Source organism: Ambystoma mexicanum, chromosome 3q, assembly GCF_040938575.1.
Source record: "Ambystoma mexicanum isolate Mex_15411 chromosome 3q, UKY_AmexF1_1, whole genome shotgun sequence".
NCBI lineage: Eukaryota > Metazoa > Chordata > Amphibia > Caudata > Ambystomatidae > Ambystoma > Ambystoma mexicanum.
The window spans coordinates 921,829,716-921,843,688 of NC_090926.1; the positions used below are offsets into that span (position 1 = coordinate 921,829,716).

Here is a 13,973-nt window from a genome sequence, read left to right on the forward strand (position 1 = left end):
CTTCCTCCTCTTCTCTCTTTCTTGCAATTTCGTTCTTCGATTGCTCTGTCTGTTGCCATACATCCTTTGCTTCTCTGCCCTTTCTTACTTTTTCTGCTGTTCTTTCTGATATATCTGTTCTCGCTGGCTGCTGTTGGCTCTTTCTTTTCTGTTCATCTTCTCTCAAACTATCTCCTCGTTCCCTGTCTTTTCTATCCTGCTCGTCTTGATCTTCCCTTTGCCTAACTTCCTTGATATTTTTCCCATCGAGAGAGCAACATATGTCCACCCATCCATTCGTTCAGTACGAGTGCTATCTTGTCAGCTTTATCCTTCTCTCCTTTCCATCTCTTAATTTCTTGTCCTATTTCTGTTGACACACTAAGTCGATCGCTTTTCTCCTCCCTGTCTTGCAAGACCTTAAAGGTCTCTTCCTTTCTTCTAGCCTCGTCTGGACTATCGACACTGCTGTAAGCAGGCGGTTCATGTATCTGGTTACTATACCCTGTCGCTGCTTTTCATTCCCTCAATGGATACAATTCTGTGTTTTCTACATCAACACTCTTCACTTCAAGTGAGGCAAGGGGAGCAGAAGGCTCAGCACCTTCCTCCTTACACTGATTGAGCATCCAATCTTCAGAAGGCGGGTCCTCCTGCTCCTTCTGCTACATCTTCCAGATTTCTAAAATAGCTAACCTCTTCTCCAATTTCTTCCACGTGTACGCAGCATGCACGTATGTGGTCATGTGTTGCAATACCGCTTTTGACAGCAATCCACCTAGTGGCCATGGCATGAACATTTTATCTGCTGTGCCCTTTACCCATTCTGCGCTATACTGTTTAAGCTTAGGCAGTGTTTTGCACAGGTGCATCAGTGGAGTGATATCTCCCATTGTGACAAGTCTCAATTGACTGTCAATACTTACCGCAGTTTTGCACAATTATATTTCTGAAAAACAGCAAATATGAGTGGGCTCCAACACTCGCCGCTCAAAACTTCTACTTCTCAATTATTTCAATCTACTCTTTTCAGTTGGTGCCGACAATGACTGAAAGAATAGGTAAACCTTTTATCTCTAGCTCAAATTTACACAACTTATCTCCGTCGGTTTTTGACACCTCTTTTCAATTACAAAATACACAGACAGACAGACTAGTCGACTCTTCACAAAAACACCATTGTTCTCCCTTTATCTCAAGCCCCTAAAATACTCTGGAGTTTGAGTCATTCCCTCTCATAGACCTGTCTATGTGCTGCCTACTGTACCCGCTTGGGTTTTGAAATGACTCCTTCTAAAGCTCCTTGAGCTAGGACACTGGGCTCTACAAACATTCCTCGTTCAAACATTTCTCATTATACACTAGACACTTTTCATTTATACTAGACAACCCCCCATTACCCTTTTGTGTTTGCCAATCTCCTTAATCTACTCACCATTCGCTCTTCAGCTCGAGACCTCTCGGTATTGTCCCCTCCTCTAATTGACTACCGTCGCCTTCCGTCCGCTCAGCGCCTGTGGAAACCAGGAGGGATTTTGTCAAAGAGGGACTAGTCCCACCTCTATCAGTCTTCTTGCAAGTTTTCTATATCGGCTGCTCTCCACAGGAAACTTTGCGATCTTCCGACTAAGTGGCGGAGAGTGTTCGATCGTCCAAAAAGCTGGAGACCTACTAGGTCGAAGGATTTTGAACCATTCTGCCTGCTACCACGTGAACCCTTAGGCCCTTAGGCCCTTTAAGATGAGGTAGCGATCTCTTGGATGGATGGGGATACAGATTTTACGATGACACCAAAAACAACTGGAAGTTGGCAAAGCTTAGCTGTTTTAATATCAATTGTCCAAAACAGGGATTACAGCGAGCATTAACGAACACCGCACAAGCTTTGTCTCTGCATATTATGAAAAACACAGACCTTATACTGAATACTCATCATAAGTGACGTCATACTACGTGGCAAAGTAAGGAAACCTACTACAGGTTGGAATTGGCTCAAGGGGAACATCTACTTTCTGTGGGGGATTGGATCGTGATTGGGTCTCTAAGGTCAGGCCGACAATTATGCCCACCCCTAGTGCAAGTCATCTTCGCTGTCATAGAATACACTACGTTTCATTGGCTTTCAAACTATAGGGCTTCTTGCTACGTGGACCTCTACAATTGGTTGGCACGCTGTACCCTTCTGGAATATTCCACTCGCTAGCAGGATGCAAGCTGGTACCCCAGGTGCTGGAGGGTTGGCCTGATCATGCCTTCCCACCTAATTAGCCCACCATCCATCATCATTCCTACTGTCTGCCATTCAATTAGTCCTTTGAACACGGCCTTGCAAGTATCACTGCACCTGAGAATAGAAGGGAGTGTGAGCGTAGCCTTATCTTCTGGCCCGGTGCAGCTCACCCCAAAGTCTATTCTCATCTTGACCATGTGACAGGACACCTTGTTTTGAGTTCCTTTTTCGTATTTAATACCATTAAATGAATAAAACCTGGCACTTCTAGTGTTTTTCCATTACACCTTAACAGGAGCCTGCCTTGCTGCTCCAGTTCATTGTATCTCCTCGAATAGATAACCAGGTTCTTGGTGGCCCCAACCCTAGACATTGAGCCAGACAAGCATTCTCGAATCTTCATTCGGCATCAGCTGTTTTCTCGTACTGCGTCACACTTTCAGCCCTTCTGATCATGCTAAAAGTTTGCTAAAACATGACGTGGAACATCCAGAATCTATATACCCTTATGTATGGCGGCACTTATAATGGTGGCATCGCAAGCAGTCTATTCACTATGCATAGCCAGCCTTCACGATTTCTTAGTCTACTTGCGTTTCAGCATCTTTACCGTTATAAAGCGATTTGCATTTTCTTCAGTGCTCCTCTTCCGTGCAATCTTCATTCCGCACATGAAATGTCACTCAATGCTTTGCTTCATCATCAGAATCTATAGTATCTATATACTTTCTTCTTCGGCATCTCTTCTTGGTGCGTCATTTCTACTTCACGTGATGTCACCAGGTTCTTGCCTCACTATTTCACACCTCTTCTGGGATTTCTCCTAAGAGACTGTCAACTCTTCGTGGATACATGACGAACGGTTTTCTCAATGGATACTTCTTTTCAAAGGCTTTTCGTGCTATGGGCACCATTACCGGTATTGCTCTTGTCACAATTTCTGGTTCCCAACATATACGCAGAATAGGTGCAGGACTTCCGGTAGAGGCACTTGGCTCCTCCTCTACACCGCCACACCCCTGGTGGAATGTGCCCTGATTGCTGGTGGCAGATATTTACCTGTGCTCTGTTAGTTCTCTGCAATGCAAAGAGTTTTCCACTGAGGGATTGTCTGCTTGGACACATCCAGACTCTTCTGCTACAGAGAGAAGACCACAAAGAGTTGATTGTCACACCGAAATTCTGCTGTCCTAGCCATATTAAAGCTGAGCACCCTCTTAGGGTCCAGCCTGTGCAGTCTCCCTTCATCCTCAGAAGGATGCTGAGGAGGATGAAACACTGGCAAATCAATGCTCTGGCACACTTAGAATTCAGAAACCATTTTAGGCAGAAATTTAGGACGCACCTTCAGCTTTCTCCTTGAAGAATCGCAAGAAAGGGGGCTTACATGATAAAGCCTGCAGCATGTTGTGCTTATGTGATAGCCACCAGGAAAGCTGTTTTCGGCGTAAGCAGCCTGATAGGACATGAGTGTGTGGGCTCAAACGGAGCCGCCTTCAAGAAACTAGGTTTAAGTCCCAGTCCAATCCAGAACTAAAAACACAGTAGGCGAAAACCTATTTACAAGGCCTTTCAGGAATTGGGTAATAACCGGGATCATGAGGAAGGATATTTGATCTGTGCCTATGTGAAGGCCTGAAGAGGCCAGTGACAGAAGGAATTCCAACACTGTAGTGGTGGGACAGGTGATAGGGTCTATTCTGCGTTCCCTATAGCATGCCTCAAATCTTCTCCATCTGCAACCGTAAAGAAATCTTGTAGACAGTCTGCATGCAGACAGTTACACCTCAAGTACCTCTTTTGAGAGGTCCCAATCATCATACCTCATCCTGTCAAGAGCCACGCATTTAGGTTGAGTGAAGCACCCGAGCTTCCGACTGAGATAGGAGATCTGGCGTTGAGGCAACCGGACAGGTGAGCAGAAGGTCAAGTCCAGGAGTTCAGAGTACCATGTTCTCCTTGGTCAATCTGAGGCGATCAAGATAATGGTGGCTTGAAACCTCCTCAACCTCCTAAGAACTCACAGAATGGTAGTTATCGGAAGGAACGCATAGTGTAGGTCAAAGACCCACTCCACCAGGAACGCGTCCCCCAATGAATTCCCTTTAGCAAAACTGTCTGCACTTCGCGTTGACCATTGCGACAAACAGATCTACTGTCCTGGCACACTTCCGACTCCTGTGAGACCATGCTTGCCTGCTCAGAGTGTCTGCCAGCCCGTTCTTTGCTTCTTCCTTTTAGATGGACAGCTGAAGTGGAGATCAGGTTCTCCAGTAACTGTAGTTGCAGTGCTTTCTTGCATAGGGATAGTGACCAAACACCTCCTTGCTTGTTGAGTTAGTGCAGGGCCACCATGTTGTCTGTCAGAATGAGGACCTTTTTCCCTTTGAGGTAGAACAAAATGGCCATCAGGGCCAACCTGATCGTCCGCAACTCCAGCCTGTTGATATGCCACCAGCATTCCATTGATAGCCAGAGGCCACTCACATGCAGATCCCCGCAGTGAGTGCTCCAACCCTTCAGAGACGTATCCGTCACCACCTGGGCTTGGGGCCACGGAGGCCAAAAGGGGTCCCCCATCATCATGTTCTCCCTGCTGGCCCACCAAGAAAAGTCAGTGGCCACCTCCCTCTACACCTTGGGAATGTCCTTTGTTTATCTCCTTCCAACTGACAAGTGCTTGGAAATTCTCCCTCCAACCGGGGCAACGTGTGGGGAGAACCCAAAGCAGTTGCCACTGCTACCACAGCTTGCTGGCCCCTAGAAACTCCTCTGCCCCGTCTGTAATGCGAGAAAGACCTCTGCCTAGCTTGCTCGAGCTGTGCCCTCTTACACCAAACTGAATGTACCGCCAGCAGCCTCTTCCCCTAGAGGAGAAATCGAAAGATTGATTTGCGGGCTGCTGCCCAGCTAAGCCCAGAGACTTGGCAGCCAATTTAGAATTCTAGAATTTCTACATGGATTCATCAGCCTTCAAGCCGCGCATGTGCTCACTGTCAAAAACTATGTCCAGGAACTTTACTTTGACATTTGGTGAAACTACTGAACTGTGAAGGTAGGCTGATTTCCTTAAGACAGTGTATGTCCCATTGCACGGCCTACACAATCTGTAGTGCCCATGCCCGACTGCAGTGCTTGGCATGCCACCTCCTTGCCACCATCAATGAGCCACATGGCACCATCCCTCATTCCACTAGCTGGGATGTGTTCCGCCTCTTCTGCCAAGAGTCTCCACAGCCCATGAGTACTTGGCGAATTTGGCCTTTTTACAAATATTGCCTTACTAAAGGCCTTCTTTTGGATTGTGTTTTTTATTGTAGCCGTTTGATGATGCAACAAATCACATAGAATAATGATGGTGATTTTTGGATAGCATTAAAAGCAAATGGTGACCAGAGAAATATTATCCAGGTACACCCGTATTAGAGATATGTAACGCTGTATACATCTATATGAGAAGAGGGTTCAGAAATGATTTACAAACTAAGATATGTTTCTCTATTTTGTTTAGGAAATTTCCAGGAAGTTTTTGAGGACCTAAAGAAATATCATCCCTTATTTAGTTCTTCATCTACGTGGAGGGCTTGGAAGAAGGGTACAGAGATAATACTGATGAGTAGGGTCAGCTGTGACATTTTTATTGTTGTGTGTTTGGAGACTGAAATAAGAATTGTATCGTTTTACTTATTTCGGTGCTGGAGGTGAATTCTTCAACTTTCCCCCAAACTCGTGATTGGGCGCTGCGATAATGTGGCGGTAACGCTGTTACTGTCACATTTTTATCACACCACCCAACTTCTGATGAGGCCATAAGTGTGCATTCCGGAAAAGGGCGCATTTCTTTCTTTCAGCATCCATGACAACAAATAGGCACACTCACTGGAACACCACTAGGCAGAAACCAGCCTCACTGGATTGAGGAAGTGACGCAGAGATCAGCAGTGGGTGAGGCTGACCAGTTTCGTAACAGAAAGAAAGGAAGTTGGAGGAAGTGGTGGGTGAGTGCATGCATCGTTGGGTGGCAAATGAATGCATGATGTAGGAAGGTGGTTGCAGGGTGCACCAAAGTCTGATGCCCACGAAATGGGAAAGGGCATGTGGTGGCCATATTGTGCAGGTACATGGGGTGCGGGTTGGAAGAGTGGCAAGTGGGTTTAGAAGTGGGTATAGGGTCTGTACTAAACATGCCGGGACTGAGCAGGGAAGCATCAGCCAACAGGCTAGAAGCTGGGCCTGGAGCACTGAATAAAGTTAATATTCATCGCTGTCTGATTGGTTGACACCGTTCTATATTGTGCTTCTATTGTATAATCCTGGACAAATTAACTTCTCACCCTGTGTCTTAATGGCTTTATCTGCCAATATTAATTCAAAACCGTCGTAAACAGACTGAATGTGGCTGTGTCATCACACTTTTTGGTCAAACCCTACCCCACGTTCCTGGTTCTATCCATCTTCCCTATTCTTACCTCTGTAACCGCCTCTAATACTTTTATCTCCCAGAGCTCTTTCAGCAGTATGAGCCCTGCTGTTAATCCGCTGCTCTGTGATGCAGGACGAGTGCATCAGGGTGAAAGCTCTGTTACAGGTCTGCCATTGTGTGGAGGAAGCTGGTGCACCTGCATAACTTTAGGAGAGAACTTTTCCGTGTTACTTGTAAGAGATTATGGCGGGTCAATGCTTCTTGAGGCATTGTTTTTTTCACTTAACTTCTGCAAACATCTGTTTTGTTATTATTGCTGTTGGTTCCGGAATGTGCGATTTCTCTTTGCCGTTCACTATTAATGCGGTGAACTAATATGATGAGCAGACAGTCAGGCAAAGGCGGACACAGACGACAGCACATGCTGCTTTTAGAGCTCATCTTGATTCTATGCTGCTTGCTATATTGATTTTCTTTCATCCATTGTGTTGCAAAACATTTGATTATTATTATTTTTTTTACAAAATATAATTGTATAATAGTTCAGAAACTGAACTTTTACAATGGTAACTTTTAAACAAATTATAAAATGTTATTATCAGAAAAATAGGTTTCGTCATATATCAAACACACCTATAAGATGAAGTAAAGGAATAGCATTACGAGGCTCCCAATCCATTATGGTTACTGTTATTAAAACATACATACAATGAATCTTTGCTACGGTTATAACAGCATACATGATGGATTGGGAGATCACAATATACCGCTACATGGGGCTCCCAATCCATCATGGATACTGTTATTAAAACATACATTCATAGCATCTTCGCTATGGTTATAGAAGCGTACATGATGGATTTGGCGCTTCAAAATCCAACACTGCATGTGGCTTCCAGTCCATTTGGCTGAAGCCTTGCACATACATGACAAGTCGCATGCATGGGCATCCCTGGCGCTCCCCGCCACCAAGCACGCCCCTGGCTCTCCATGTAGAACCCGAATGCGTCTCTCGTGCCTGCAGTCGGGCAGATACATTGGCTTTTCACATTGCAAATGTATACTGACGCACATTTCTGCTCCCCACTGATATTCATGTATGATCATCTGTGTAGCTTTATAAGAAAAGTCCAAGGCGCCAAGCTTTGAATTCAACACTTGTAGGCCGGTGGGTTAAGTCTGTTGTATCCACTTCCCTTCGGCCACCAGTAAGTCTTTAGGCGTTCTCATTAGCCCGCATTTAGAGTAATGCAGGACTTTGTCCCATACTCTTGGTGAAGATAGGATTTTGCAGAAGAGTGGGCAATTATGTGTAATTACCCATCTGGGAGCCTGAATCTGCCATCTTCCCTTTCGCACCCAGAAACACTTGTGTACAGGCCCGTTGTAAATGCAACATCATATCAGCATTTCAAGCATCTATTCAAAGCACCTGATCATGGCTTCAACCATATCATCAACACACGTGCAAATCAGAATCCCTTCTGTGGTTTCCTTATTTTAACCTATTAACTACTACATTGTCCACCATAAGCATGGTGACCGGGCTGCTGCCCTTTGGCACACACACACACACACTGTTCTTTGAAATAAAGCGAAGATCACAGGTTACATTCCCATTACTTTTGTTATGGAAATGGATTTACCAAGTGAACGCGATTGCAGCTCCTCCTACCATGAACTGCAAACACATGCAAATGTGATACAACTAAAAAGTGTGAAGCAACCCATTTGAAAATACGATACAAACCCATTTTAAATGCTTCACGGGAAAATCAATACATTTTGATTTGTATTTGGGATGTTGTACCATATGACCATTCTTCTCATTGCTGAGGCCGTGGCCTTCTACAAGTTGTACATTCATGCCGGGTTTTCAGAAACACTGCAGTTATAATTGCTGCACATTTGCATTGAACTAATTGCGCGTCAGCGAGAAGCAGATGATGCCAGGGGCGCATACATTTGATTGACAGCTCTGCCTGCCCAATCCACAGTCCCACACACAAGCTGTGGCCCAGCCAATAAGTCGGTCTTTGTATTGTAGAGGGTGGAATTGTTTTATAAAGCCTGCTTTCTACCGCACAAAAATCTAATCTGATCATTTACATTTACAAAGGTAGACCAATTGGCTTTGCCAATGAATGCTACATATTAATTGTGTGAATTAAGAACGAAATCATTGTAATTCCATATGTGATGGCACTTACCTTATTCGGTGCTTAGTATTTTAAGTGTTGAAGATTTACCTTCTCTCTGCATATTTTGATCCAAGTCCTCACACAAAATGAATCTAGGCACAACAATATCGCTCACACACTCCATCACCACTGCTGCTGCCTAGAACATGCCCGCCGTCTCTTTTCCGATCTTGGAGAAGATACCCTGATATGCTTCAGATTGCCCTACAAGAAATCACAACAAGCATACAACCACTTGTGGTGCGGTCAACACAAGATCATCAGAGATCTTACCTTCCTCTTTACGCCTTCAGGAAGTTTTCTTGACTGCGTCTTTAGTTGCTCACTTAACTCCAATGCGTCTGCCACTCTGTTTAAAATAAAGAATAACGTTTTTATTAGCACATGTTACTTTAAAACATTACTGGCTTCGTAGCAGACTAATCTATCAGCTGCCATGTTATCTTCGGGAGGGGGTAGAACTTTCTTACCCAACGTTTTTTAATATTTGGTACATCGATGAAGACACTTTAACTAAACAGTGCTAATATCAAACCGACTCAATATTTGTTGCCGAACTCAGGAGTAGGACAATCAACAGTTAAGGAAAATACATCTCAGCGTGCCACACCTCTGACTCAAGTCATTAATCCAGTGTCAGAGTTACGTTGCTTGCTCCTAAATACAAGATTATTAGTAAAACACTCTACGGAGATCTCCAATTATATTGAGGCAAATAATCTCGATCTTAGTGCCCTAACAGAGACCTGGGGTACTATTGCATCCTCTCCATCTCTCAAGCTAGCTATATCAGCTGGATATGTAATGATACAGAGGGATAGATTAGAAGGCAGAGGGGGAGGAGTAGCAATAATTGTGAAGGACTCTCTCACAGTCTGGGAAACGCCAGGATTTATATTAGAAGATATTGAATCAATACACTTGAAAATTGGCATGAATGCCGAGTCCACTATAAACATCTTGTTAATATACTGTCCACCTTCCTCAAAACTACATCTGGCAGAGGCTCTTTGTACATATGCACTACCTCATTTGAAATCAGTATCCAGATTCTTAATCCTTGGTGATTTTAATTATTGGTTGGGGGTAGATACTGATCTCTTGGCTACAGAACTTAAACAATCATTAGATAATTTGGGCTTCTCCCAACTTATGACAACTCCCACCCATGAATCTGGTCCCACCTTGGATTGCCTTGGTAGTCTTAATATTAATTATATCAATGTCGATGCCAGTCCATGTCCTTGGTCCGATCACTTTTTTGTGCACTTTACACTGCATGTGCCTTTTCCCACAAAACCTTTGATCAAGCAACCCAAATTATGGCTGCAGAATCTTAAACGTATCACGGCTGATAACATTGACCCACTGTTAAATAACAAACTTTTAAACTTTCAAACAGAAATGTCTTCCCAGGACATGGCTGCAATCTCGATAAACAACTTGACCTGCATATCAGATAAGTTGGCGTCGCTAAAGTTAAAAAAGATAAAGGATACTGAACATAAAAGCAAGGCATTGTTCTCTGCGGATCTCAGAACCAAGAAAATGGAGGTCAGTAAAGCTTTCTTTGTGTGGAAAAAGGAATGTAACCCAGCACTCCTAGCAAGGTATAAAAACTTAGTATGTGAGTACAAAAAGTCAATTTTTGAAGCAAAAAGAGACTTTCATAATGACTGCAATATACGGCAAAATCAAATACAAGGGAAATATTTAAGATACTAAAGGAACAGGAGATTACTCCTGCTCCATTAGATTCCCAAGTTAAAAATTATGAGAATTGGTGTCAACTCATACAAGAAGACTTACATAATAAGCTACATAGAATTCGGACAACAATGTTAGAAAAAAATAATTCCTCTATTCCTTCTAGTAAGGACTCAAACAAAGGGTTCAGTCATGACCCTTCAGTTCCTCAGTTCAACTTTCATCCGATAACGGAGAGTGAACTAAAAAAAATCATCAAGCAAATGAAACCCTCACGCTGTAGCGGAGATGCTTGCTCTTCTATGATCATAAAAACATGCCCTCCGCGCCTCATTGAAGCTGTGTGCACCTTCATAAACACCTCTCTGAAGGAAAGCAACGTACCAGATGAGCTAAAATCTACGATGGTTACCCCAATTCTTAAGAAGCCGGGACTGGCAATGGATAACCCACTCAACTTTCGCCCATTTCCAACACGCCCTTTTTACTTAAAATTCTGGATAGGGTGGCCTATGGTCAGTTGGCTGAGCATTTGGAGTTACATCCTATTCTCCATCCTAACAAGTGAGGTTTCAGAAAAAATTATGGGACAGAAACCGCTCTTCTGGAGCTGAAAACTAAACTTTTGGGAGAAATGGATAGAAGTGGTTTGTCCCCGATTATCTCATTAGATCAATCTGCGGCATTTGATGTAATCGAACATTCCATTCTTATTCCCAGATTACAGGAGTTAGCAAACCTCTTTGACTCGGCAGCCCAGTGGGTTGCCTCATTTCTGGAGCACAGAATTAGAATAGTCTGCTCGGCCTCTACTGAAGCCACTCCGTTATCAGTGCTGTACAGGGTTCCACAAGGGGCAAGCATGACGCCCTGCCTCTATAATTTGTTTATGGCCCCCTTCTTCTTCATGTTAGAGGAAGAGAGGGTCATATTCTCAAACTATGCAGATGACACCCAATGTGTCATCTCATTAACCGGACATCATGAGACAGATGAGTTGGAGGTTAATAGAATCTTCGCACTGATCGAAAGGTGGATGCTGGATAATTTCCTAGCCCTGAATCGAATCAAGACAGAGTTGCTGATTGTAGGCAGTTCTAAGGCATTAAATAATCTAAATCAAGCTATAGCTCTTTCAAATTGGGAGATGACTTCATCTCTCCTCTACCTAAAACATAAATTCTGGGGTTAACTCTGGACCCGACTCTGAGTATGAAGGCTCATGTCTCAACTGTAGTGGTGGGTGTAGTATATTATGTTAAACTATTGGCTCACTTGAGGCCCATGATTTCTCAAGAAAGTGCTGAGACAATTGCCAGGGCAATAATTGGAGCAAAGCTGGATTATTGCTGCAGTCTATTGCTGGGCATTAGCCAGCAAGAACTGCGCAGGCTGCAGGTAGCTCAGAACTGGGCGGTCAGAGTAGTTCTCAGACTTCCCAGGCACAGCCATGTAACAGAGGCCAGGCGATCCCTTCACTGGCTTCCTATCGAATCCCGGATCTCTTTCAGAGTGCTGGTTATTTCATTTAAATGCAGGCTACAAGCAATACCCGCTTACAAAACCATAACAAAGAGAAATGTAATGAACAAACTCTCAGAGCAGGAAAGCAAAATCTGATAATACAGCCTATATGTAAGACCTCAAAGGCAGAAAACGGGGCATTTAATGTGAAGGCGCCTTCCCTTTCGAATAAATTCCCGTCAGACTAAGGAGCCATAATTCTCTCCAAGCCTTCAAGAAAGAATTGAAAACTCTCCTTTTTTCCTGACACCTTTCCGATCTGGTTTTACCAGGACTCAGGAATTATACCATTCTGACTCTTAGTTAGTCTGTTTTTGATGCAATGTCCTGTTTTGCTTTCTTGCGGAGGACCAAGTTAATACCACTTGGGGGTTCTTCTTTTCTTGTCCTTCTGTGTCTTGTTCCCTGTTTTTTTTATTGTCTTTTCTAGTCTGCGTCTTTATGCGTGAGGGCCAATAGTGTGCATAACAAATGTAATGTAATGTAATGTATTAGTCTGTAAGACTTTAGCTGCCTTAAAACAAAAACTTCCAAATACATTGGGCTCATTAAGAGTTTGGTGGTATACGTTAAAAAGTAACGGAATTACCGCCACTTTTACCACACTGCTGAATTGTGCAACAGCCCACGTGCCCAACGTAATTACCACTCTAGACTGCACCCATGTGACGTTGGTGGCCACACAGCCATCCAAAGAGGCATACCGCAGTAGGAAGCACTATCACTCCATGAATGTCCTGGTCACCTGCGATCCTGACCTCATCACACACTGCTGTGCCCACTTCCCTGGTTCCACATATGATGCTATGGTCCTGAGGAACAGCACACTGCTTGCATACACGGAGAGCCACAGAGGCCAATGGACATGGATACTGGGTGAGAACAAATGCCATCACACAAAACGATCTCGCAGTACTAGTGAAATGCTATGTGAAAGGGTGGGGGAGAGACCATTACCACAACTGATCAATGCATGCCCTGTCAAGACCCTGGACATGCAGGACCTGCCCTCTAAACCCGCACCTGACAACAACCGACCCAGATGACTAGACCATGCAGGCCAATGCAGTAGTATGTGGCGATGCATATTGCCCTTACAAGTAAGTAATGCATACACAGCAATGCAAACGACTGCAGTCACCGCAATGCAATGGAACACATTACACATTGAATGTCACAGTTCAACACTGCACAAAGACGATGCAACACTGGCAGAAAGTAATGCCATGTAATCTGGTAACCATGTATGTGAAACCATAATGGAAGGAACGCAGACACCGCAAACATGTACCAGAACAACTAATCACCCATCAGGGCACATGCATGATAGCAACGCACAGGCCCAACACAGGCAACATGCATTCTGTAATGCCAATCACAGACCATGAAAGTGATGAGTGCTAGTTGTGAGCTGTGTGCATGATTTAACACGACAATGCATACGTTGGTCCATAGTAACTGACTATTTTCAATTACTGAGATGGAACACCATGTTGTACGCATGTTGTACGACAATTTATGAAAAATGCATGACAGAGTGTCCATCAATATGCCTTTAAAAAGGCAACATATCCACAATGCACTGTGACTGACATCTGTAATCTTTGCCCTTGCAGGTGACTCTGGATACCCACAGCTACCATGGCTGACACCTGTGCACAATCCATGTACGCCACAGGAGGTAGCCTACAATGAGGCACACATAAGGACCAGGCAGTGCATAGAGCAGACCTTCGGCCTGATGATAGGTTGTTTTCAGTGTCTACACAGGACTGGGTGGGCCTTGATGTACAGGCCTGAGAGGGTTTGACAATTATTTCTTGCCTGTGCCATTCTGCACAACATCTGCCTCAGGTGAATTATCCCCCTGTCCCCTCAAGAGGAAATGTCTCCTCCAGAAGACGACTTA

The 13,973-nt window shown here is 44.1% G+C and overlaps 1 protein-coding gene across 1 annotated transcript in view; it reads right to left on the minus strand.

Annotated features, from left to right (window-relative positions):
- The window catches only part of LOC138583117 (ATP-binding cassette sub-family A member 9-like), a 2,332,105-nt gene that overhangs the window by 206,660 nt on the left and 2,111,472 nt on the right, over nt 1-13,973 (minus strand). Inside the window, exon 33 of the mRNA XM_069655077.1 lies at nt 9,107-9,182. Within this exon, the coding sequence (XP_069511178.1) occupies nt 9,107-9,182 (76 nt within the window). The remainder of the gene's footprint in view (nt 1-9,106; nt 9,183-13,973) is intronic.